This window comes from Gopherus evgoodei, chromosome 10 (genome assembly GCF_007399415.2).
Source record: "Gopherus evgoodei ecotype Sinaloan lineage chromosome 10, rGopEvg1_v1.p, whole genome shotgun sequence".
Classification (NCBI taxonomy): Eukaryota; Metazoa; Chordata; order Testudines; family Testudinidae; genus Gopherus; species Gopherus evgoodei.
This window is the reverse complement of record NC_044331.1, coordinates 52,781,186-52,808,673: the sequence shown is the minus strand read 5'-3', so window position 1 is coordinate 52,808,673 and position 27,488 is coordinate 52,781,186. Positions and strand designations below refer to the sequence as shown.

General features: G+C 45.0%; 1 protein-coding gene across 6 annotated transcripts in view; it reads right to left on the bottom strand.

Moving 5' to 3' along the window:
• Window positions 1-27,488, bottom strand: part of CREBBP (CREB binding protein) — a 195,071-nt gene that overhangs the window by 82,321 nt on the left and 85,262 nt on the right. For 4 of the 6 annotated variants that reach the window (XM_030577229.1, XM_030577230.1, XM_030577232.1 and 1 more), the window contains 4 exons: window positions 10,715-10,964; window positions 9,981-10,094; window positions 1,214-1,456; window positions 379-478 (listed from right to left, as the gene is read on the bottom strand). In XM_030577229.1, the coding sequence (XP_030433089.1) occupies window positions 379-478; window positions 1,214-1,456; window positions 9,981-10,094; window positions 10,715-10,964 (707 nt within the window). Of the gene's footprint in view, window positions 1-378; window positions 479-1,213; window positions 1,457-9,980; window positions 10,095-10,714; window positions 10,965-26,207; window positions 27,000-27,056; window positions 27,351-27,488 lie in introns of those variants that run through there. The other 2 variants (XM_030577234.1, XM_030577235.1) reach the window with 2 other exon arrangements.

Below are 27,488 nucleotides of genomic sequence, written 5' to 3'. Positions count from 1 at the left end.
CATAGCGGCACCACACCAGGGGGCGCCCTGCCGACCCGCCGGGTGTTGCTAGGGTAAAAATCTTCCGACGAACGTGCACGCAGCGCACGCACACCTAATTGGAATGGATATGAGCAAGCACTCAAAGAAGAATAAAATTTTCTACTTTTAGAAATGCATTTTCAAGTCAAAAGTTTGAAGAAAAATTGTGCTGGGAGCTGTGCAGGTTTGAAATGGCAATGGGCGTGGGAAAGCGTGTGGCCAAAGAGCAGCATTAATTGTTACAACAGAAGATACGACGATAAAATCATATTGCACAATGCATATTCTTCATTTAAAAACTTACACTCTATGCAAACAAATCTTTAAAATAGCAAGAATATAAAATGCGTGCATTACTTCGTTGTCCCCAGGGATGTTGGAAGAGTAGTTTCTGAGATTAAACTAGCTTGCTGGTCTGTTGTTATCCCTCCTGCAGAAAGGTTCATCTGGTTAGTTCCTTTGGGAAAAAATGAAACAAAACTGGTGTCCTTAGGTATTACTTCAGAATTTTGATAATAAATGTCACATAAATGGCATTTTGATCTTGGTTAAGAAATGAGAAATAAACTTTTTTTTTGTTATATATGATAAACACGTGTGCATGAACATCTAATTCTTGTGGCGTTTCCTGAAATAAACTACTCATCGACAGAAATTAGAAATACTATAATTTTTGGCACACTTGTTTTCATTATAAAACTGACAGATAAAATTCTAAAGTCATGAGATCTGAGATGAGCTTACATAACCACAAGAGAGAACATAACAGTGCTGACAATTTATCCATCATATTGACTCAGTCTATCTAGTATCTGCTGAAGCGGAACAATCTTAATATGAGTGATTTACATGCTTTATTAAACAAGATAAAATCCATAAGGAATTATGCCTAAATACAAACAGCACTATGAGCAACAACAAAATCTGTGATATTTTTAACTGCTAATCATACTTTTCTGAAAGTAGCTATCATCAGCTATATCTGGCATAAACTGAACTTCCTACTTTTCTAACAGATTGAACGAACGTATGCTTAAAGATAAAATTTTGTTTCATTACTCAATCTAAACAAAAAAGTCATTATCTATATGCAATCATATCAGTATGCCTGAACTTTCCTCGTTTGCTGGATTAGGCTGCAATTAAGTTTATTATTACAGAACACATTTCTACTGCTATTTTCTTCACCTACCTAGTGGATTTATGGTCCTCATTTGCTGGTGAGCTTGAGGCTGTGCTGGTTGTTGGCCTTGTACCTGCGGCTGCAACTGTGTCTGTGGCTGGTTGCCATATGGTAGTCCAAGAGCAGCATAGGCTCGCTGCATGGAGCTGGGGTCAATTGGATTAGGATTACTTAATGAAGGAGTACTCTGCTGGCCCGTTCCAACAGAGCCAATTGAATTCTGGATTCCACCAGCTGGAGACCCAAGAAGGGCTAAAAAATTAAAAAGATACAATAAAAAAGGGAGGTGGAGTGTGGGATTAATGAGGTAAGAGAAAAAAGTCCAAATGAGATTGATACAGCAATAGAAGGCATCTTTCATGCAAGTAAATGAAATATGATATATCTATATCTATATCTATCTATCCATACACACATTTTAGTTTAAATAAACTTGGGCTTTCCTATCATCTGAAGAGCCAAATTAGAGAAGTTTCAGTCCTACACAATATGAGACTCTCTTGCTTTGAAGTACTGATTTTAGGTTCAAGACCAAACCAGCTGCCTAATGCATTTGCAGTCAATGGAGAGGAGAGAGAGAATCTTAAAGGAGAAAAGCATATTAGAACTCTCAAAAAAAAAAAATCTACAGGCCCATTTCTTGGGTTAGAACCAATGCAAAGATGTCAACTGTGCTATAAATCTGGGCAACCTAGCTTCTAGGTGTATCTGACAGAGTTCTTCACTTTCCTTTCAAATGGATTCTTAAGGGAGACACCGGATTTAAGGGAAGCTGTGAGAAGAAATGGTTTGGCCCATTTTCAGCTGAAAATCACAGATCTTATAGAAGGAGAATTCCAGCTTGTACAGCTTCCTAAATGACCTTGGGATTGTTGTAGAAGCATGTAGATCAGCACAATCTATCTTGACTATCTTTATGATAGAAAGGTGAACTGAAAGGGAGCCATCTCTGGAGGAGGAATATCATGGGGGTCTCACTCTCCATTACTGTAAGTTTGAGTGCCTCAGTCATGTAGGAAACTAGGTAAGCCTACTCCTCTAGAGAGGGGCATTTGGGTGACTTAGATTTGGAGGATCTTCTTCCAGCCCTTCTGTGTCCAGTTTCCCATCGTCCTCTGGAGAGGCCTGTCTCTCCCCACTTATTTTTTTTTTTTGGGGGGGGGGGGGGAGAAAGAGGACTCTTCCATAGGCCTTTTCTTACCTCTTCCCCAAAAGGTCTGTCACCTGCCATTACCCATTTTCTCCATCTGGAGAGGCAAGCAAATTGTGTCACAGGTGGAGCTGAGTTTAGTTCCCTTTAAAGGGCCCAGCTACCAAGTGACATCAGTTTTCTGGACTCTACAGGCCTGCCTCAAAAATTCAACACAGAACCTGAGGCAGCAGCTGGAAGAGGAGTCAATCCCTTCATGTTCACAGTTCTGAGCTTCTGCGAATGGGATTGTGAGGTTAACAGGATTTGTGAAGATGCCTCATCTTTGGCACTGGGGGCTGGAAAACATAAATCAGATCAAACTATGCCAAAGTGTCTTTAGGCTCAGAACACTCTTCTAGATTCAGACTCAGCTGAGTGCAACTAGGATCTCAGACCGGATTCCGCTGGCATTTCTGCTCCTAAGACAGATACTCACATGGCCTCGTCTAAGAAGCTTAGTCTGAGTCAGCTCTCCTGGGTGTAACAAAGGTGAGTAGAAATGGATTTATGAATTGAGCACCAATCTGAAAGGTGCCCGTTTCTTAAACCAAAGACATCCTGTGAGGTTCTCCATGAGAGATGTTAAATTCTCACGAGAGGCACTGTTTGAAGCCTACTGTCTTAGTTTCTACCAATATAGCAGCACCCACATCAGTGCTGAGGAAACTCAATGGAACCTAAAGAAAACGTAAACACCCAACAGAGGAAAACTAACACTGTTTTTAATAATAATTAACTATTTTAATGAAGAAGCAAAGCTTTCCCAAGGGGAAGAAAAGAAGAGGACTAACAGTGAAGCAATGGACATCATTTCTAGATTGTTGCTAATGATGGTCAAGAAGAAGAGAGTGGTGGTTGGGGTTATGCCCCTTCATATGCCCTGAGATAGTGGGACACTAGCATATAGGCAGCATGCATGCAGTTTCGAAGGACAGTGTACTTCAGAAGTTTCAAGCTTACGTGCATGTTTACCAAAGCAGACAAAACTTGCAGCAATAGTGTTTTTTCCTTCATTTAAAAAACAAAAACCTTCCAACCTATATCCATGACACTTGCTCACAGTCAAAGTCTCCTCCTAGCTTCCAATCCCAGTCTTCGTCCTCAAGCAGGCAGGATCCAGACTCCCACCACATGGCTTCCAAACCCATAGTCCTTGCCCAACCAGTTCAATTCTCCACCCCCAGCTTTTAGTCCCAGCTTCGCTGCCCAAGCAATCCCAGACTACTCCTCACTCCTCCACTACAGCCTCCCCACCAACTTCTGGTCACAGTTTCTCTCCCCAAACTCCAGTCCCAGACTCCTTGTCTCACCCTTCTCTCCCTCACCCTCACTTTTGTCCCCTTTGCAGTTGAATCACACCATTTCCTCCTCAGACATGATGCTTAAGTGCCAGCATGGGATCACTGAGAGTACAGGAAATACAGAGTCTCTGCTTTCAGTTCTGGTGCCCGGCCCCACCCTGGCCCACAGAAACTGGGAGCATTCATTACAGGGTAAGTATTCTTGTCCCCACAGCCCTTGGCTGGAGCATGCACAGTCGCTCTATGAGGATGGCACATGTGAATATCAAATCACATGTAGGAGTTGTGAGGGGATGCAGAGTCCTCAGTTGCTCTGTAGGGATGGCGTATGTGAGGTTGGGCAGCACTAGGAGTAGTGAGGCTCATGTAGGCTTAGTGAGTACAGAATCTTCAGAGATTTAACTGCTAAAAATCAACGAAGTCTCTGCTGAGACTGTGTGAATTGCAATTTTTCATAGGTTCGTAAGCTAGTCCAAATGTGCACAAATTTTCAAGGGACAGAAGTAGTCATCTCTTTAACATCCCCTTGCCAAATTAAGCCCCTACTTCAAAGCATGGAGGCACCAGACATGTCCAAAAGGTCAAGATTTTTTCTTTTTTAAATATGGGCACAGCAATGCAATTTTTCCTAGCCTCATTCTTGGAAATTCCTTAACCATTTTAGCTGAAATTTTCCAAAAAAAAGTTCAAGCTGACGCAGACACTTGGCATGGAAAACTTTAGTCCAAATGGCTAAAAGTTTTTCAAAGTATAAGCAACTGAAAACGGGGTCTTATAAGAGGAAGTGTCATACAACTGTAATAATAGGTGGTGCTACCTCTAATAATAAAAATAAGTAACCATATATACTCAATCATAAGCCGGTTCCCCCCACCCCCAAGATGGATAAGTAAAAATGGAAATTTTTTATAACCTCTTCACAAGCCGATCCTATAATTCAGGGGTCAGCAAACTTTGGCTCCTGGGCCATTAGGATAAGCCACTGGTGGTCCGAGATGGTTTGTTTACCTTGAGCAGCTGCAGGCACCCAGGTAAAACCTAAGTAAACAGTGTCCCAGTGCACCAGCTGCTTACACTGACAGGCTGAGACAGCAACTAGTGGGGAAACTTATTTTTGGGTGTGTGCACGCGCGCAGAGCTGGGAGTCAGGGGAGTAACCCCTGTGACCACCCCCTACGTGACCCCCACCCCTAGCCCGGGACCCCCAGACTCTCCCCATCCCATCCCTTCCCACCTTAGCTGGGGAGGATGTCTCTTGCCTCGCTGGAGCTGCTTCGGCAGGTTCAGCAGAGTGGCGGGCCAGACTGGGTGGCGCAGCCGCAGCATGTTCCAGCAGGCTGGACCAGGCGGCACAGCTGCAGCATACTCCAGCAGGCCGGGTGGTGCGACGACAGCCTGCTCTGGGAGGCAGGGCCGAGCGGCACATCTGCAGCCTGCCAGTCCCGCAGCTGCTTCGGAGACTGGGGGGAGAGCAGCGTGGCCAGAAGTGGAGAGACTCTGGCCTCATCTCTTCCCTTCTGGCTCTGTTGGCTGTGCTGCCTCTCCTTGCCAGGGGGAGGGGCTCTGTCCCACCTCTCCCTTTCTGTACCCATTCATAATCCAACTCCCTTCTCTGGTGCTTCCCTTTTTTACTAAAAAAATTCGGCTTATGAACGAGTATATACGGTACTTAAGATTACATTTTATATCAAGGATGTAGTTGAAATCAGATACATACATTCCTTGTAGAAAATCCAAAACATTCAGAGACTTAAGTAAGATACCCTAAAAAGATATAGCTTAACACCACTCATTTGATAAGCATGTGAGGCACTGGATTCTTGCAGCAATATAGAGGGTTCCAGAAATGAAAAGGTTTACACATGCACAGGTGTAAAGATTTTAGAAAACCTGCTACAGTGGATCATGAAGATCTTGGGAATTGGGGTTGGAGGCTAGGTAGATGCATTTGTCCCAGGAGTGAGAAAGGTTAATGAAATGGGGGAGTGTCTGGCTGGAACATGAGTTACTACAGGGTATAAGAAGATTTCAGAAGCTTGGGGATCAGCAAGTGTGAGGTGGTTGTTACAGGGAGGGGGTATCCACCAGATCTTCCTACGTTTTGTGCTCTTTCCCCCTTTAAGCTGCCCCTTCCCTATCTTTAAAAGATAGTTCTGAGAACCAACATGCATCTGTGCTGTATTTGTATATAGCATCTCTGCTTCAAAATGATCCTCTAGAACTCAAAAGGAGTTTGAAGTGTTCCAGATACCAGTGAGGTGTGACTGATCCTGCATGCTCCAAAATTGGAAAGCACAGACTCAAAAATTCAGAAGGTGGAGCCACATAAAAGCCCAGCACAGATGCAACAGGGATTCAAAGTTCAAATTTTAAGACAGACAATGTAACAGGGCTACAGATTCTAGTACTCTCATGGCTCACCAGATGGCTATCCTGATCCTGAAACATTACCCTGTTTGCATCACAACTTGATAGAGAAGTAAAAGTTACTGATCTTTCCATTCCTTTCTTTTTCAGTTTTTCCCACCATTTTCTGCCATGGACATTTTTAACAATTACGGGAGATGTGACAAGCAATCACATCTAAAAGCAAGCATAATTTAATTTGGGATGTTGTGAACCAGCACACCAATGTTTAGCAACATGATACCTGAGGATGTAAACAATGTGCCAATTTTCAGATGCACCTCATTAATTTAACTGAATTTTAATATTACCTTAAGAGGGCCTAAAGCGTGAGACAGGTGCGCCTTTGTGTTCTAAATCTAAATAAATAAAATTTAAATATTCACAAACTTAATTTTTTTAGCTTAGTACAAGCCACGAGAAGTCATGCATATCACTTAGACATGCATTTCAGATTGAAGAATTTTGCACATCAGTGCACTGTTAGGCAGTAAGTGCTAATGGTGAGTAGTGCTGAATTACGAACAAATTGAGGAAAAGGAAGTAGGATTTGAGATTTGTATTGCCTTCGTCTTCCAAGAAAAAAAGGCAAATTCTGCAGTTACCCTCCATCTTTCTGTTGCATCCAAGCCAATACATCTTACTCAGAGATCTAATAACAAAAAGACTGCTTTTTACATAACATTTATTTTAATTCAAGTGCTTTTACTGGTTTGATAAATCACACAAGTGACAAAACAATGAATGTATGAACAATGCACAGCCAAGTGTTCTGCAGTGACTTAAATTAGAAGATCACCATGATAACACCTGCATTATGACTGCTAGAAACTATGTAGTTAGTAACTTGAGAGCAAATGCTGAATGGATTTCTCACCGGATTTGATCAGACATTAAAGCTGCTATTTTTTAAATTAAAACTATCAGCAAATGCCTCAAAAATCAGTTATCGCAGAAATGAATCACTAGCAATTAGCCATGCCTAAAAGAATGTGAGACCAGGGAGGAGACTAGTAAAACTAGCAACAGTCAGCATAAAAGGGCTAATTATATTCCTCAAAACTCATTAATTTATATTATCTATTCATAGGAATGGCCTAACTGGGTCAGACCAATCATCCATCTGGCCCACTAACCAGTCTTCCAGCAGTGGCCAATATCAGGTGCTTCAGAGGAAATGAAAAGAGCAGGCAATTATTGAGTGATCAGCTCCTTGTAATCCACTCTGAACTTCTGGTAGTCAGATGCTAGGGACACCCAGAACACAGTTTTGCATCCATGACCATCTTGGCTAATAGCCATTGAGTGGTCTATCCTCCTAGAACTTATCTAGCTCTTTTTGAACCATGTTATTATTTTGGCCTTCACAACATCCCCTGGCAACAAGTTCCACAGGTTGACTATACGTCATGTGAAGAAGTACTTCCTTTTGTTTGTTTTAAACCTGCTGCCTATTCATTTCATTGAGTGACCCTCGGCTTCTTGTGTTATATGAAGGGGTAAATAACACTTCCTTATTCACTTTCTCCACATCATTCATAATTTTATAGACCTCTATCACATCCCCCCTTAGTAGTTTATTTTCAAAGCTGAATAGTTCCAGTCTTTTTAACCTCTCCAGCCGTTCTAACCCCCTAATCATTTTTGTTGTCCTTCTCTGTATCTTTTCCCAATTTTAATATATCTTTGAGATGAGGTGACCAGAACTGTATGTAATATTCAACATGTGAGCATACCATGCATTTATATAGCGACACTGATATTTTCTGTCTTATTATCTATCCCTTTCCTGAAGGTTCCTAATATTCTGTTAGCTTGTTTGACTGCTGCTGCACATTGAGCAGATGAGTTATTCACAATGATTCCAAGATCTTTTTCTTGAGTATATTACATTGCCCAATGGGCATTATTTTGCATTTATCAATATTGCCCAGTCACGCAGTTGTGCGAGATCCCTTTGTAAGTCTTTGTGGACTTGACTTAACTATCTTGAGTAATTTTGTATCATCTGCAAGCTTTGCCACCTCACTGTTCACCTCTTTTTCCAGATCATTTAGGAATATATTGAACAGCACTTGCCCCAGTACAGATTCCTGGGGGATATCACTATTTACCTCTCTCCATTCCAAAAACTGACTATTTATTTCTACCCTTTGCATTCTATCTTTTAACTAGTTATGATCCACGAGAGGACCTTTCCTGTTATCCCATGACTGCTTACTTTGCCTAAGAGCCTTCGGTGAGGGATCTTGTCAACAGCTTTCTGAAAGTCCAAGTACACTATATCCACCGAATCACCCTTGTCCACAGATTTGTTGACCTCTTCAAAGAATTCTAATAGATTTGTGAGGCACGATTTCCCTTTACAAAAACCATGTTGACTCTTCCCCAACAAATTGTGTTAATCTTTCTGTCTGATCACTCCGTTCTTTACTATAGTTTCAATCAATTTGCCTGGTACTGAAGTTAGGCTTACCAGCACATAATTGCCAGGATCGCCTCTGGAGCCTTTTTAAAAAATTGGTGACAAATTAGCTATCCTCCAGTCATCTGATACCAGAGGCTGATTTAAGAGACAGCTTACATACCACAGTTGTTAGTTCTGCAATTTCGTATCTGAGCTCCTTTAGAACTCTTGGGTGAATGCCAACTGTCCTGGTGACTTATTACTGTTTAAATTTATCAACTTGGTCCAAATTTATCAAGATGTTCCAAATCTGAGTAACTTGCGCAGGAATTTTTCAACCTAAGCTAACGTAAACATAAGAGAATGGTAGAATCACTTTTTTGGTAGCTTCTTTCCAGTCTTAACTCCCTTTGCCTTCAGTGAAACTCTTCCACCTCTTTCTTACATGGCTTATTAGCTTGCCTCACTTTCCTTGTGATCTCAGCCTAAAGCAGAACTAAGTACAGCTCTTTCAAAGTACAACTACTCAACTATGCAGTTCTTCCCTGACCCTTAGTTATTTCCCACCACCTCCCTCGATGACTTGAGACTTTTCTTTTATAGCCTTTTCAAATTTACTTTTTGTGTGATATCATTTAACAGACTGTAGCATGCACACTATTAGATCTTCTATCTCCGTTTATTTTAATCCTGCCCAGCAACCCTTTAAAACCCACCAATATAATTTCAACAATTATCTGCTTCGAGGACACCACCACAAAAGACCCTAAGTTGAAAAATAAATATTACCTAACTGTAATATTAAGCTATTATGGTGGAGTTCACAAATTATTATGGTGGAGTTTGCAAGAAGGCTTACTAGAATTTCAGCCATTCAGTCAGTTTCTTTAGGGTAAATACACAATACAATGCAGTTTTACTTCTTAGGATTAATCGCTGGGACACATGCATGGGACCTGCCTCTCCACAAACGTGTTTCCATTTATGCAAATGTGTTTGTCCTACATTGATCAATGGCACCCTTGGCTAAGGACCAGACTTGAAATTATTTCTGATATTATGAAACATAGGAAAGAATCTTACTTCGTCTCAAGTGCCATCTGTGTGCAGATAATGAATCGCACAATTTATGGGAATAATAAACTAGACCCACTAATAATTTGAATGACCTATCTTAATACAAAATGACAGCTAGAAGTTGTCCTGTCTTGGCAAAATGGATGTTGTCTTTCTGGACTGGGAATTTCCCTTTGTCACAAATCAAGTATTCAAAGTAATGATTTGAATATAATGACCAAAAAGGGGACAGCCCAAATGTATTTTTATAACAGAATATCATATACAGCAAATGAGTTTATCAAACCACTATAACTCAAAGTCCTACATAGTACTGTATATTTGATTCAGTTTGTTTTATCTATGTTATTCTAACGTTTGTACAGTAGCTGAAAAATAGAAATGATCACTTACGTTGTTGGTTTCTTTTGTCACTGGCATTTTTCAAAGGGAGGCACACAGGACAATCATGCCGAGTACAATTCTTCCAGTGAGAGATGATTTGTCGTGAAGATGCACAATGAGCAACTATCAAAAAAGTGAAGCAATAAAATTTAGCTTTAAATCTGGGTTTATGTCTCTGAATAAACTCATTCCATTTCCAATACCCTCAATTTTCTTTACTAAATAGTGCTATAAACACCAAAATCCCAAATACAACTCAACAAAATGTCAGGACTTGAACAAATAATGAACACCTCTTTCTCTGGAGAGTACATTAATAAGTATGCTGCTCTGAAATGCAGAAAACTAGTTCAGCTGCTCTGAAATGAAGGAAACTAGTTCAATAACCATCTAACGGCTTCCACATGCTAAGCTAGCAGAGATCAGGTACGCTGCAGTTGTGACATCCTTGATCTGTAATGGGAGAAGTGAAACATGCTACTCTTTCAGGAGTAAAATAGTATCAACAGTGACCTTGAAAGATTAAATATTTTATTCTTTCTGATAAGAACAACTGTATGATGGCGGTAACAAGTGACAAGACCGGAAGAGGAAAAAGGCAAAAAGGCGTAGCAGATATTTAAAGAAAGGAACTTTTATGCCAGGGGAAAAAGTCACTGTCAGCTGGCAAAAACAGCAGAGAAAAAACCCACTGAGAGTAGTAAAGAACTCTTCTATTGACCGTCTGAAAAATTTGCTCTTACCTTGACAGGCTTTCCCAGCTTGACAATGTGTCATGTGGTTGAGGACATTCTTCATGGTTCGACAGTGTGGGAGAGCACATGCTCGCACCTCTCCATTTGCTTGCTCTCGTCTCTGACATTTGTGGGCATGAAGCAGTAGAACCAGTTGCTGCTGTATCAGTTTGCGTTTCTCAGGATCTGCTGTTGGTCCAGCTGCCATCGCTTGTGTTGGTACAATGCCCACCTGCTGTACCTGGGTTTGCATCTGTGACTATGAGAAAACATTTTGTTTTCATATGTTATCTAGTAAATTTCCACATAAATGTAACTGAGATCAGCATTAATGTGTAAGATAAAACAGGTGAAACTTGATTTCAACGAGAGAAGAGTGTGCTCATCTCTTGGAAACAAGACAGTTATTTAAGAGTCTAAATATAGATTTAGTCACCCATTTTCAAAAGTCAGAGATTATTCCTATCTTGATAACATTTAGCCAACCTGGAAAAGCAACCTGCTGTTGCTAGATTCTTTATAGTGAAAAGTATTTCGGCCTCTCCTGTTAAAATTTTGATGCCTTCATCCTCAGCAAGGACAGCACTCTGTATCTACTCTCAAACTGACAGCTTTAGTATCTAATGGCATTACACGCATTCAGGAGGCCATGTGGCCAAAGAAAGAGACAGATCCACACTGTTGCTCAAGGTCTGTGAGTGTCTTATCAAACTGTTCATGGCATGGAATCTGTTTGCAGGGAGATAGGAACTGGCTGTAGTTGAATCCAGGGTCACCACTATAAACTCTATGAGCGACACAGGAGTCAGAATAGACTTTTCCATGTATATGCAGATTCCAAGGATGCCGGGAAGTAGAGCAAGGATAAAGTTGCTGATTGAACTTCCGACTGGCATCTGCCTGTTTGAAGCCAGTGGTCCAAGTGAAAGAAGAAGATGGTGTAGCCATTTTCTCTCATGTGTGCTACTAACATTAAGACAACATTCATGGAGACCCAGGATGCCGTTGCCAGCCTGAACTGTAGTACGCTGAACTGGCAGTGCTCCTGCCGCACCAGAAATCTCAGGAATCCTTTGAGGGATCGGTCAGTGGGTCCATTTGACAAGAATCATTTTTCACGTCAAGAGCTGCAAACCATGGGTCCTTCTCCAAGGAGAGAATTATTGATGCCAGCATAACCATGTAGAATTTTAGTTTGAGAATAAAAATGATGTCAAGAATGGGCCTCCGTCCTCCCTTTTTCTTGGGAACTAAGAAATACAATAAAACTCTTTCCCTTGATGCTGATATGGCACTTCGTCTATAGCTCCTCATTCAAGGAAAAATTCCACCTCCTGCTGAAGGGTCTCCTCATGGGAGGAGGTGGGTAAACAAAGTTGATTGTGTAGCCAGACTGGATGGTATCTAGGACCCACAGGTCCACTGTTATAGCCCTCCAGTTGAGGGCAAGGTATAGAATCATAGAAGACTAGGGTTGGAAGGGACCTCAGAAGGTCATCTAGTCCAAACCCCTGTTCAAAGCAGGACCAATCCCCAGTCAGATCTTTGCCCCATATCCCTAAGTGGCCCCCTCAAGGATTGAACTCACAACCCTGGGTTTAGCAGGCTGATGCTCAAATCACTGAGCTATCTCTCCCCCTCACAAAGCCACCAAAATGGACTACAGAAACAGGTGGGAATGGCCTCATAAGGTGGCAGCTCTCAAGCATCCTGTCAAAAATAGCTTTTAGCAGGTGGTTGAGGTTGGTTGGCTATCACCAAGGTGGATAGTTTGGCATACCTTGTCATCTGTACTCTGATACTTGTGTGGTGGTTCATATTCTTATTGGTTATAGAAAGGCTATGAAAGGAGTCTCTGCTTATAAACCTGTTTATGATGACGCTTCTTTGGGGCTCATGAATACCCAGAAAGAGGAGGGCTGTTCTGGAGTCTTTTAATGAGCACAAAGACTTGTCTATTTTCTTGCTGAAAAGAACTCTATGGTGTTCTGAATCTCCCTGGGGAACCCCAAAGTGTGAAACAACAAACTACATTACTACTGTGGTATCAGATGCGTCCACAGCTAAAATCTAATTGCAAGCTGCATAGAGGCTACCTTCCTTAACAAGGGTTTGGAATTGGGCCCTGTCCTCCTGGGGGAGTTTGTCTTTGAACTCCAGGAACTTCAAGTAGTTCATAAAGTCATATTTTGCTAACAGGCACTAGTAGTTAGAGATGCTGAGAACTGAATGCTAGTGGATGTGAATACCTTCCTCCTCAGAAGATCCAGGCCTTTCACTCCCTTGTCCACAGGGATGGCTTTAGGGTGTTGCTACCTGGATTCATCTGTGGCTGCTTGTACTACTAGGGATTTGGGGGCAGAGAAGGTGAACAAGAATCTTCCCCTTTTGCAGGTATGAAAGTAATGTTTCTCAGCCCTTTTAAGGGTAGAGTACAGTACAAGTGTATGCTATATTACTCTAATTGCCTAGGAGGAGAGGGACAATGTGGCACTCTGCTAGAATGCACAGATCCAAGCTGTGATGCATAAAGATTCCAAGGACTCCAATAGGGCCGGTATGAAGGGTTGAACACTGGTTTGGTGTGGGGGAAGGCACGAGGTACCCATGATCCCTTGGAGAGTAATCCTACTTGCATGGAGGATGGGTCCAGGAAACTCTCAAAGACCTGTTTGGACTAACCTCTCTGGGAGATGGTAGTTTGTCCTGGACATTGGATTCAGCCAACAAGAAGGCTGGATCTATCTCCATCAGAGGTACTACTGGTACCAGTGGAAGCAAACTCTGGCTCATGGATGGATAATGGGTAGATTTATCTGATCTAGCCTCTGCTTCAGAACTCATGCTTGGAGGTACGCTGCCCGAGGACTGTAGCAGTTGTATAGGGGCATCTCCTGGCATGAATCTGACTGGGTCTCATGGCTTTCTCCATGAGGTACCTCCTCAGTCAGAGCTCTTGTCCCTGTCAGGTCTGGGGTGGGAAGTAAAGCAGTAAAGGCAGTACTGGTGGTAGTTGCTGACTGAGAAGGAGCAAGAACACAAGATAGTTTTTAAATCATGTGATTCTGGGCACAGTCCTACTCTCAAAACGTAAGAGAGATGGTCCCTGGGGTAGGGAAAAACAAAGCTACACTAACTATAAGAATACTATGAAAACAATAACATCATTTACAATTATATTTAGAGAGATTAAGACAATGAGAGAATAGCTCCGGGCTGAGGATTCAGACTCAGGCCAGACAGCAGTGAAAAGGAACTGAAGAGATGGCCGATTCACACCTCCCCTTATAGCCTCAGTGCTGAGCACAAGGAAATCCAATATGCAGCTGTGGACCAATGGAAGCTACTTGCAAGATTTTCTGGTCTTAGGTGCATGGTGCACTCTCATACTCAATTTGTGGAATACACACTAGGACCAGCACTCAAAGGAAATTCCACGTTTCCCTCCCTACTCCTAACCTGATAGTCCCATTTGTACACCCAAGAATCACATTAGTCCTCTTAGTCACAACTTTTCACTGGCAGCTTTTGCTCAGTTGGTTATAATAGTCAGGATTACACATTGCTTAATTTCACTGTATGACAGAAAACTCAATTACTGGGAAGATATTTTGTTAAATTATAGTTGCTTTAAAATACTACTGAAAATTGAGCTGAGCCACAGAAAGTTTTTGTAGACAACATCTAAAATTATTTATTTGAGCTCTTTATATACTCCCCTACAGGCAGGGTCAAACCTTCTCAATTTCATCATTTCTTCTACCAAACTCACTACATTATGCAAAACGAAGAGAAACAACCGTGTTTATTGAGAGAGAGCACAGAGGAACATGCAAGATCAAATGCAGAGATTCAGCAGACTAAGTATGCTATATAACATTCTGACAAACTGTTAAACCAGAAGAAGAAGAGCTGCTCCAATTCACATTAGAGAAAACAACTGAGAAAGCTAAGGACTGTATGGTTATATTAGCTCTTTAATTAATATTCTTGAACTCCATCTGCTGGTCAGAAGAGTAATTGTAAAATCTAAACTTGTATTTGTAATGTACAGTAGCCAAACCCCCAGGCATATCAATCATTGTCTAACCAGTCCACTGAGAACATTATAGATGTATCTGTGATTCCTTGAAGAAAATACTCCTAAGCCTTGATTCATGCAGAAATGGATGCACTGAAAAAATTGGGTCAGCCTGATAGAAAAAATGCAAAAAGGCACTCTGCTACTCAGTCTTATAGCCAATGTGCTGGGGTTTGCAAAACAGTCTGACAAATAAAGAGTGGTCACAAAAACTCATGTAGCTCAGTTGCACAGTGCTGTGAATGCCATAACTCGCAGAATGTTGCTTAATTCCTTCTTTTAATAATATAGGGTGGAATCACACCTCAATATCCCCAATAAAAGCATAAGTCATGATGCTTGATCCACCATTACAACTCTAAAACAAAGACTACTAAAATCATGCTAAATCTCAATAAGGTCTATCACCATGTTTGCAGCATTCTTTGAAGTTGAGGTTTGAGGGAATTCCCTTTTTCCCAGTAACTATTCAACCCCAAAATCCCTGCACTGAAAGCAATTCTGATTGTATTCTGTGACAGTCATGAGAGGCTTCAGGCTCTCCCTCTAGGGCTCTGGGTACTCAGATAGCTCTCACTGCTGGAATCTACATAGTGTGACGAGAAGTTATACAATGCTTATATCAGTCAATTACAGCTGGTTATCTCCCCCAACATTTCTGAAAAAGAGCTATTAAAAAGATACTTTTTGTTCCTTACATGCAAAAAGATATTTTCATAATATACATCTCTATCAATCCAGTGCCATTATTGAGAACAATGGATGTAGCTCCAGTATCCACTGCTCAGATATTGTTTGCACCCAGGAAGAGAAAAAGTTCCTTAGCTTGTCCTGATGCTAAGACTCTGTGCCTAGACTCTTTTACCCTAAGGCTGACCATTTAAAATGTAAAGGGTCTCCTTGTTACCTCTTTGGCACTGAAAGAAGTCAACCTTGAGAAAGCTTGCTTTCTTCCTCAAGTGGCTTCACCCCTTTTTCCTGAACAGCAGGCTACAGTCTCCCTGGATTCATTCCTGCTGGACTCCACCCTTAGGTTATCTAAACCTCTTCTAAGGTAGGCTTTGGAGGCAATGCAATAATCCTTAATCCTTCAAAGAACAACTTTCACTATCAAAAGAAAGCTGTCTTTTAAGGGCAGGGCTATTAACCTGAATTTGGAGGTCTGGGCTGTGGATCTAAAGGTTCTAACTCTGCTGATACCCAGTTGAAGTTATGATGATTCCACATGAAGGAACTTGTTTTTTATAAAGCTAGGAAATTACACACAAACTACATTAAAAGGACATTAAGATTGGAAAATCAAGTGCTCAAAAATTAGGAAATGCCAGTACTATGGTTTCCTGTGCCACCTTAATTTGCTCCCTTGTGTGTTTGCATCATGACATAGTTTTTAGCTACATGATAACATACTACTATTTCCACAGAATTCCTGTTTCAATCAATCAGTTTACAGGACAGACCACGCTCTGAGAAATCAAAGTAGTACAATGAATGAGGCTGTTGCTTGTAGGACTCCTGACTCATTTGTTGCAGAAGTTTCAAGATATGTAGTGAATAAAGAAAGAGAAAGGATGGTCTCTCATACTTAAGGCAATTGAATGCCTGCCTGAAGAAAAAACGATTACCCACCTTTTAGTAACTGTTGTTCTTCGAGATACGTTGCTCATGTCCATTCAAAGTAGGTGTGCGCGCGCCAAGTGCACGCCAGCTGGAAGATTTTCCCTAGCAGCGTCCGTAGGGTCGGCCCGGGCGACCCCTGGAGTGGCGCCACCACAGCGCCCTATAAAGGGGCCCGCCGACCCTCCACCCCCTCAGTTCCTTCTTGCTGGCATTCCGACAGAGGGGCAGGAAGGTGGGTGTTGGAATGGACATGAACAACACATCTCAAAGAACAACAGTTACTAAAAGGTGGGTAATCATTTTTTCTTCGAGTGGTTGTTCATGTCCACATGACTCACAAGCCTAACCTTAGGAGTCGGAGATCACTTCTGACTGGAGAACTGTACGCCCGAAGGCTGCGTCACCCCTTGCCTGGTGCGTGATGGCATAGTGAGACGAGAACGTGTGGATGGAGGACCACGTGGCCGCTCTACAAATCTCCTGAGTCGGAACCTGAGCCAGGAAAGCTGCAGAGGAGGCCTGCGCCCTAGTGGAGTGGGCCGTGACCGGAGGGACAGGGGTCTTAGCTATGCGGTAGCATTCCCGGATGCAGGTCACGATCCACAAAGAGATTCGCTGAGAGGAGACCGGGAGCCCCTTCATCCTTTCTGCCACTGCGACGAAGAGCTGGGTTGAGTGTCTGAACAGCTTGGTATGCTCTATGTAAAAAGCCAAGGTCCTGCGGACATCCAGGGAGCGTAGCCTCCGCTCTTCGCTGGAGGCGTGTGGTTTCAGATAAAACACCAGGAGAAAGGTATCTTGGCCCATGTGGAACTGCAAAACGATCTTGGATAGGAAAGCCAGATGAGGTCTAAGTTGGACCTTGTCCTTGTAGAAAACTGTGTACGGGGGCTCTGACGTTAATGCTCGAAGCTCCGACACCCATCGGGCCGAGGTGATCGCCACCAGGAAGGTGGTCTTATATGATAGGTACAGCAGGGAGCACGAAGCCAGAGGCTCAAAGAGAGGCCCCGAGAGGACCAGATTCAGGTCCCAAGCAGGGGTCGGCTGACGCACATGAGGGAAGAGCCTGTCCATACCCTCGAGGAAACGCTCAACTAGCAGGTTCGCAAACACCGAGGCACTCCCCCTCTCCCAGATGAAAAGCGGATATGGTCGCCAAGTGAACGCAAATGGAGGAAATGGAGAGGCCCAGTTGTCTTAGGTGAAGCAAATAGTCAAGGACAGCGGGAACTGGTGACCCCGCTGACCCGACCATACAGTAGCGCTTCCATTTAGCCGGGTAGGTGGCCCTGGTGGATGGTTTCCTGCTACCTAGCAGCACCTGTCTGACCTGCTGGGAACACTGCAACTCCACCGGGTTCAGCCATGGAGCATCCAGGCTGTGAGGTGAAGGGACTCAAGGTTCGGATGGTGGAGGGAGCCCCGGTCCTGTGTGATCAAGTCCAGGAGTAGGGGCAGCGTCAGGGGCACCTGAACTGACGTGCAGGAGTGACATGTACCAATGCTTGCGCGGCCATGTCGGAACTATCAGAATTACCCTGGCGTGATCCCTGCGAATCTTTAAAAGCACCCTGTGTACCAGGGGGATCGGAGGGAAGGTATAGAGCAGACTGTCCTCCCATGTCTGTAGGAAGGCGTCCGACAGAGACCCCCGACTGCGGCCCAGGAGGAAGCAAAACCGTCGGCACTTCTTGTTTTCCCTTGAAGCAAACAGGTCTAACCGGGGAAAGCCCCAGAGCTGGAAAATTGAGTGCACCACATCCCATCGGAGGGACCACTCGTGACCCTGGAATGAGCAGCTGAGGGTGTCCACCAAACCGTTCTGCTCCCCCAGAAGATAGAACGCTGTTAGCTGAGTGGCATTGTGAACGCAGAAATCCCACAGCGCGAGGGCTTCTCTGCAGAGGGGAGAGGAGCGTGCACCCTCCTGGTTGTTGATATAAAAAACTGCCGCCGTGTTGTCCAAAAGGACTGAAACGCACCTGCCTGCCAGGCGAGACCAGAAGGTCAAATACGCCAGGCGGACTGCTCTCAGCTCCCTGATATCGATATGCAACTCGAGGTCCTCCGGTAACCACAAGCCCTGCGTCTTGAGGCATCCCAGGTGCACTCCCCAACCTCAATCCGAGGCATCCGTCACCAGGGGAAGGAAGGGTTGCGGGGCAGCAAAGGGGACACCCATGCAGACTTCCCGTGGGTCAAGCTACCACCGTAGCAAGCTCAGCACCAAGCGGGGAACGGACACCACTGAGTCCAGGGAGTCCCTGACTGGACGATAAACTATTGCCAACCAGGACTGCAGCAGGTGAAGCCAGAGTCTGACATGGACCACCACATAGGTGCACGCCACCACATGGCCCAACAGCCGAAGGCAAACTGGCATCACGGTAACCGGGGCACGGTGCAGTCTAAGGATGAGCTCGGAAATTGCACAGAACCTGGACTCTGGCAGGTACACTTTGGCGTGGGTGGAGTCAAGAACCGCTCCTATGAACTCTATTCGTTGCATCGGAGACAGGGTGGATTTGGTTTCGTTCAGGAGGAGGCCAAGATCAAGAAAGGTCCGCCTGATGAACAACACCTGGGTCTCTATCTGCTCCTTGGAGCGGCCCTTTATGAGCCAGTCATCCAGCTAGGGGAATACCTGGATGCCCAACCTGCGCAGGAAGGCCGCCACTACCGACATGCACTTTGTGAAGACGCTGGGAGCAGCTGACAGGCTGAATGGGAGCACCGTGAACTGCAGATGGATGTCGGTCACAACGAATCTGAGGTACCAACGGTGCCATGGAATTATGGCAATGTGGAAATAGGCGTCCTTTAAGTCGAGGGCAGCATACCAATCTCCTGGATCCAGGGAGGGGATGAACAAGGACACAGGGACCGTGCGGAACTTGAGTTTTGGCACAATCTTGTTCAGCTGCCGCAAGTCTAGGATGGGTCTCAGGTCCCCTTTTGCCTTCGGTATTAGGAAATACCGGGAGTAGAAGCCTTTGCTCCTGAGCTCCTGCAGGACTTCCTCCACTGCCCCTGCCTCTGTGAGGGACTTCATTTCTTGAATTAGAAGTTGCTTGTGAGAAGAGTCCCTGAAGAGGGATGGGGAGGGGGGTTGGTGGGGCAGAAGGGAGGAGAACTGGACAGAATATCCCCTCTCTACTGTGCGGAGCACCCATTTGTTCGACGTAATTCGGGACCAGGCACTGTAGAAGTGGGACAGATGTGACCCAAAGGTAGGGTTGGAAGGATCCAGAGTCTCTATCGGTAGGTCGTCCTCGACCATACCATCAAATAAGGGGTCTAGGTCCAGATGGTGGTCTGGATTGGCTAGACACCTGGCCGGAGGGGTGGCGCTGGTGACGACTCCTGCCATTTCTGCCCCGCCTGCGCCCCAGCTCCTGGCGAGTCTGTGGCTGGTATGTGCGAGGGGCCGCCTGCGGCCTAAAATTGTCTGCGCTGGGTCGTGGAGGTATGCAAGCCCAGCGAGCGAAGCGTGGCCCTTGAGTCCTTTAAGCTATGGAAACGTTTGTCCGTTTTCTCCAAAAATAGCATCTGCCATTCGAAGGGGAGGTCTTGAATTGTCTGCTGGACCTCATAGGGCAGGCCTGAGACCTGGAGCCAGGCTCCCCGCCGCATGACCAGGTCCGTGGCCAGGGTGCAAGAGGCTGAGTCCGTCGCATCTAAGGCGGCCTGGAGGGAGGCTCGAGAGATCAGTTTGTCCTCCTCCACTGGTTAGCCGCGTCTACTACCAGGGAGTCAGGGGGAGGGTGGATGTACAGGTGTTCGTTCCTTTTAGAGGGGACGAAGTAGTGCCACTCCGTCCTCTTGGCAGTAGGGGCCAATGAGGCTGGTGTTTGCTACAGGATGCGGGACATATCCATATAGTCTTTATCAGCGGGAAGGCCACCCTGGATGGCCCTGAGTGGGCCAGAATGTCCACTACAGGGTCCACGTCCACCTCAATCTCCTCCGCTTGGATTGTGAGGCTTTGAGCTGCTCACTGAAGCAACTGTTGGAGGATTTGAGTGTCCTCTAGGGCCGGTGCTGCAGCTGTGCCCGAGACTGCCTCGTCCGGGGAGGAGGACAAGGAGATCACATGGAGTGGCCCTTCCTCCGGTGCATGCGGCGCGCCTCGGGGTTCTGCGGCACGTGGTACTGAGGTTGCGGTGCCGGTTCCGAGTCTAAATGTGGCACTGCGGCCGGTTCAGGGGTCACCAGTGAGCGACTTGGTGTATCATGTGGTGCCGGCGGAGCCCAAACTGGAGCTGCTGCCAGTGTTGCTGCCCGGTTAGGGGGTGCTGAACTTGACAATGGCACACTCCTGCCCGGCGACGGTGGGGGAGGCAGCTGCGTCTGGGCCACCGACGTCGAGGACATCGAAGCTGACCATGACCGAGGGCCAAATGCCTGGTCTACTGACTGATGGTAGGCGTAGGGAGTCCAAAATGGCCACTGCGAGGGCGGCTGCCATTGTTGCTGCCACTGCGGGTAACGTTGGTGGCTCATCCCCAAAACCGATCTCCTGCTCCGTGACTGGCTGGAGTGATAGGAGTCTGTCTCTGAGTCTGAGGTCTCTGAGTACGAGGATCTGGGGGGTACCTCTCCTCTGATCCGGTGCTGCCTTCACAGCACGGTGCGGGGAGGGAGGCGATAGCACGGCCGGCTTGCCTCTAGACTGTACTGGTGGAGGGACCACAGTAGGCAACTCCCTACGATGCGGGAAGGCCGGTGCCGGGAGGCCCATTAGGTCTGAGGCCGCCTTGAACGCCTCCGGCATCGACGGGGGGCATATGTCTCCGCTGTGGTCCAGGGAGTTAGGCTGGTCTGGACTCGACCGCTCTCTCTGTGGTGCAGGAGTCGACTGAACCGCGGAGGGCTGTTGCCCAGCCTGTCCGCTTACACCCGCGGACGGTGTCGGCTTCGGATCCTGGTGGGGTGACCGATCCCTTACCGGCTTCTTTCTCTTGGCGGGCACCGGCGAAGGTGAGCGGTGCCGCACTGTGGCCAACTTCCTATGACCCAACTCCGTCCGGTGTCAGGTTTTTGACGACTTGGGCTGGGCCCTAAGTCCTGATGTCGGTGCCGGGGCACTCCGCACTGAGGACAACGTGCTGGGCCCCGCCTCAGCCGGTTCTGGGTCCGAGGGTGGTCGCAGGACCGCCTCCATCAGGAGGACTCTAAGTCTTTGAGCCCTGTCCTTAAGAGTTCACGGGCGGAAGCCTCTACAGATAGAGCACCGGTCCTTATGGTGACTCTCTCCGAGGCACCTCAAACATGCAGAGTACAGGTCACTCTTGGGCATGAATTTCTCACAGTTGTTGCAGAGTTTGAACCCAGGGGACCCGGGCATGCCCCAGCGAGCAACAAAGACTCTGGGGGGCGGTATCCCCCAACTATGAAAAATTATATACAAAGATCTATCTAACTAACTATAATATGACTGAATACACGGACTAAATAGTAAGGAGAGGACACTGCCAACTTGCTATGCAAGAGAAGTTCCAGCTAGCCGTCACCAGCGGTAAGAAGGAACTGAGGGGGTGGAGGGTCTGCAAGCCCCTTTATAGGGCGCCACTCCAGGGGGCGCCCGGGTCGACCCTACGGACACTGCTAGGGAAAATCTTCCAGCTGGCGTGCACACAATACGCGCACACCTACTTTGAATGGACATGAACAACCACTCAAAGAAGAACTATATTCTATCCCTACCTCTGCCACACAGTTCCTGTGTGATACTAGGACAGTCACTGAAAGTGGAGGTTATTTCAAAATGTGGAATTCAGATAGAAACCACATATGTGGGTATGCGCATGTGCACCACGTGTCCAAATCTAGAAATTCTTCAAAGCAGAGTCCATAGGCCCGCACATGCACAGTAGCTCTCATTGTGCTCCCAACCGAGGGTAGAAGAAGCAGTGCAGGTTGATGCCCCTCCAGTTCCTCCTCTTACCCCAAATTCAACAGCATCCAAAGGAGATGGGACAAAGGGTGGGTAGTAGAATACAGATAGGGACTACACATCTCGAAGAAGCAACAGTAGAGTAAGTAACCTCCACTTTGAGTGCCACTAATTACGTGTATTCCACATGAGGGTGACTGGCAAGCACTGTTCAGACTGGAGGTGGGTGGGAGGAAGCTGGTAACAAAGATGCTTGCAATACTTCTGATCCCATCGCTGTCTGAGGCATTGCATTTCCGATCCCATCTGCAACTGAGGCATGAACTAGAGTGTAGTGTGTTGCAAACATGGGGCTAGAACTCCAGGTAGCCTCCTTGTAGCAGGACATCAGATACAAGCTGCCTCCACATCATGTCTACTTGTGTGGAATGAGTTGTGACAGTCCCAGGGAAAGGAATTTTTGCTATCTTATAGAACTCCAAGATGCATCCCAAAACCCACTTAGAAATCCTCTGGGAGATTCTGGCTTGCCGATACAATCTCTTTGCTATGGCAACAAAAAGTTTCAGGTAATTTCCTAATAGGTTTGGCTCTTTTCAGGTAGAATGTCAGGGCATGCCAGACATCAAGGGAGTGGGGTCTCTTCTCTTCAGAGGAAATGTGGGGTTTTGGGAACAATACAGGTAACTATAATTTCATTGAGGTGGAACTCAAACAATTTGGGGGAGAAATCCGGGGTGTAGTTGAAGAGAAACCTTTTCTTTGTGAAACACTGTATAAGGAGGATCCACCATGATGGCTCCAAGCTTCCTGACCTTCCTAGCAGAAATGACAGCCTCAAAAAGCCACCTTCACCGATAGGCTGGTCATGGCACACGTTGCCATGGGTTCAAAGGGCAGACCTGAGAGTGTCCACAGGACAAGGTTAAGGCCCCATTGATGTGTAAGATTAAACACTACTGAGAAGGTCCTGATCAGGCCTTTCACAAATTGTGCTGAAGCAGGGTGAGTAAAGATGGACCATCCTGGAGGGAGGAAGGCACTAATCACTGCTAGCTGTACTTGCTGAGAACTAAGAGTGATCCCATGAGCATTCTATTTCTGACACCCATCCAAACACTAGATCATGAGGTGGAGTGAGCCCAGATTGGGTTGCTTTATTTCCCCCCACTCCCCAGCCCCATCCCGGGTTAGGAGATCTGGGAATGGGCGGACCCTGATTCATGGGTGGGCAGGCAGACATCTTTAGAAGTTCCATGAACCAGAACTGTTTGGCCCAGTAGGCTGCTAGGAGAATGATACTGGTTCTGTCATGAGATCTCTTCCCCACAACTTGTACAAGAAGGAAAATGGGAGGAAAGGCATATCTGAGGCCATTTGTCCAAGGCAGCAAAAGAGCCTTGCCTTGGGAGTCACAACCCACGGCTCCTCTGGAACAAAATAAGGGGAGCTTTCTGTTAGCCTGGGATGCAAATATTGGAGTACCCCACTGTGTAAGTATCTCACTTAGGATTGTCATGAACCTCCCATTCACAGTCTGCCAAGAAGCTTCTGCTTAGTCTGTCTGCAAGGGAGTTGTGAATACTTGGGATATAGGCGGCCTGTATCGTGATGTGCTTCCCGACGCACCAGTTTCAAAGTCTGATAGCTTCCAGGCAGAGGAAATGAGATTTTGCTCCTCCCTGTTGGTTGATATATACCACCATGGTGATGCTGTCCAACATTATCTGTACACGGAATAAGCATATGAGTGGAAGGGAGGCTTTGCAAGCAAGGCAGACTGATCTCATTTCCAGTATGTTTGTATGTAGCCTGTTCTCTCATAAGGTCCAGGTACCCTGACCAATGTGGTTCAACAGTGAGCATCCCATGGGAACACACACCATGACCAACAAATGAAGGAGGTGTTAACTCTGGTGGAAACAGTCACCTTGGAATTAATGTGGTCCTTGTTCAGTTGGCAGATTGAATGGAGCCAAACTTGCAGACACCACAAGTGGAGTCTGACAAACAGAATCATGTAAGTACGTGCGGCCCTGAGCTTAACAGTGAAAGATATCTGTGCACTGTAGTTTGTGGTCTGCAGGTAACACATGAAATCACATTGGTTATTTTATGAATCCTGTCTGTGGGGCGAAATGCTCTTGCAGAAACTAAGTCCAATGTCACCCCCATGAAATTTATTGTCCTTGTGGGTAACAAAAAGGACTTATCTTTGTTTATGCAAACATCTATGGCTGATAGAAGTTGTACGAGAAGCCTTGTCGCTGACCTGACCACCTAACGAGCGTGGCCTACCAGTAGTCAGTCATCTAGGTATGGAAACACAAGCCCTGGTGCTTCATCTGGGCTGCTACCACAGAGAAAACCTTCGTAAATGTTCTGGGTGCTGTAGTGAGCCTAAAAGGGAGGGCCTGAAACAGTTCCTGGTCAAACGTAAAATGCAGGAACTTCCTGTGTGATGGATTAAGGTCCCTGTGGAAATACATGTCCTTTGTGTCAAGAGCTGTGAACCACATCCTTTCCTGAAGGGAAGAGATTACCAATGCCACTATAACCAGAATTTCAGCTTTCAAATAAAGATGTTGAATTGCCAAAGGTCAGGATGAGACTCCACCCTCTGTCTTTTTTGGAAATTGAAAATATAGGGAGTAAATCCCCGTCCCATGATGATGTGGGATACGCTCTATTGCCCCTCGGTGCAAAAGGGATTCTACCTCATGTTGAAGAATCACCTCATGAGAGTGGTCCTCAGTGTGGGACCAGGAAGGGAGTTTGTGAAGCAGAAAAGAGCGAAATTCTATGGAGTATCCCTGACGGATAATTTCCAGAACCCAACTGCCCGTAGGAGTATTTAGATTCTATAGCATTAAACTGAAGTTTCAAAAAGGAATTATGCAGCTGTGCAAATGGCTTCATAATTGAATTATAAACAGGGTCCTGACTTTACCAGGTGTCAGGCAGCCCCCTTCTATAAACACACCACCAAAATATAGATTTTTAAGACAATGTAAACAAGAGATGAAGGAGCACTTCTCTGACAACTGGATGGGACTAAGACCTGGAAGTCTGAGATTTATATCCTCTCCTGCCCATTCACATTTCTTTTCAGACACAGCCTGAAGCAAGGATTCCTGAAATTCCTGCTAGATTTAAGAGAGTTATCCAGAAGACAAGGATGAAATCTGTGCATCAATGCTTTTGCTAAAGAATGGCAATGTTTCTAGTGTCAACCAACAGTAAATAATTTGCATCTCATGGAAGGCTTTATCAGTTTCTACAGTAACTGCTATCATGTTTAAGAGCATAAAACGTAACTGAATTCGTAGTTTCCATAGAAACTATACCAGCAATTCAATTACATTATTCCTAATACACTGAGAGATACTAAAGCAAGTAGTGATATTTTAATTTTACTTTGTGAAGAAGCAGCAAGCACAGAAAATATCACATGAAACTGCCAAGCTTGCAATATTCTAAACATCCACAATTTCCAAAGTAAATTATATTTTTAAAAAAGTATACTAACAAGAACTATTCTCACAAGCAATTTGCACTAACTAAAAGTCATTTGTTTTGCACAGCGAAACATGAGAGCATTCAACAGTGGACTTCCCATATCAGAGCCAAAATGATACTAGAGATAGTATTCACTCTATCAGCGAACAGTCCACTTTGTACGTAAAACAAAACTTTTAGCTGTTTTAGGAATTTACACACACTTGTAGTGGCGCAGATAGAACTTACATAACACAACATTTCTCGCATCTATTTTGGGACTCAGTGTACAAGGTTAAAACCAAATACAACCCTTTGTGACAAATAATACCGCATACCTGGAGAATTAATTTACTGCACAACTGTGTACACACAAACTTAGTCTATATTATTAGAAAATTTACCCATTGCTGAAAATGCAGATGAGGTGAACCAGTGAGAAGTTTAAATGGTAAGTGCAGAGAGGATCAAAGTAAGTTCAGTAATGTTTCAGAAACCATGGCTGAACCTTGCAAAGCAAATTTGTTGCTTCAATGTTCTAAAAGGTGACCAATACCACAGTGAAATTCTAAAAATTTGTATGAAAAGGGCATTTCATTTTATAATGGCATTTTTAAAACACAACTCTCATTTAAAATACAATACAGTGGTCAAAATGCACTTGCTCTCAGTCTTTCGTCAAGACTGTGGATGGAAGTGGCATCTCTTACTAACAGTAAGATGACAGCAGGCACAGTTAGATAAATTTTAAGCACAATAGGGCACTTTAACTTTGCAGTAATAAGTGTGAAAACACAGTTTATGAAGTAACGATACCACAACCTAAGATACTGGACCTTACCATAAGTTCACCACCAATATAAACAAGTTTCTAGTTAACTAACTCAGAGGTTCTCAAACTTCATTGCACCGTGATCCCCTTCTGACAATAAAAGAGAAGGGAGAAGGAGAAGGGACCGAAGCTTGAGCCCGCCCAAGCCCCACTGCCGTGGGCAAGAGGGGGTTGGCAAAGCTGAAGCACAAGGATTTCAGCCCCAGGCAGGGGGGCCTGTAACCTGAATCCCAACACGCAGGGCAGAAATCCTCAGGTTTTGGCCTCAGGTGATGGGCTTGGGCTTTGGCCCTGGACCCCAGCAAGTCTAAGCCAGCCCTGGCAACCCCATTAAAATGGGATCACAACCCACTTTGGGGTCCTGACCCACAGTTTGAGAACCACTGAAACTTATTCTAGAAGTAGCCTTATGATTACATACCAAACAGTATAAAGAACTGAATTGGCCAACTTCTCTTATAACCTTAAGGATGACTTGATTTATAAAGCTCAACAAATTTTTCAGTAATCATTTTAGGAAAAACTGTTGTAATTGATTGTTTTCCATCATGTTTCTCCTTTTGCTTTGAGTTCCAAAATTGTATTAAAAAAGCTCCTCCGCCTCTCTAATCAGCTGTGCCTTCATTCAGCGATGCCACAATCCAGTGTTGCCTTTATAGCAGCATTCTAATAGCTAGAAAACATTAGGAAGGAGCTGATTATTTTGGTAAAGAAGCTTTTTCTTAAAGGTGATCTGCAAAACAAAAATGAACACTGATGTAGAGGGAGGTTCTCAAATTGAAAATTTTGTAGCAATATTTTTATAAAGAATCCCTAAGATTAAAGGAAAATATCTTCTATTTTTCAGTTTGCT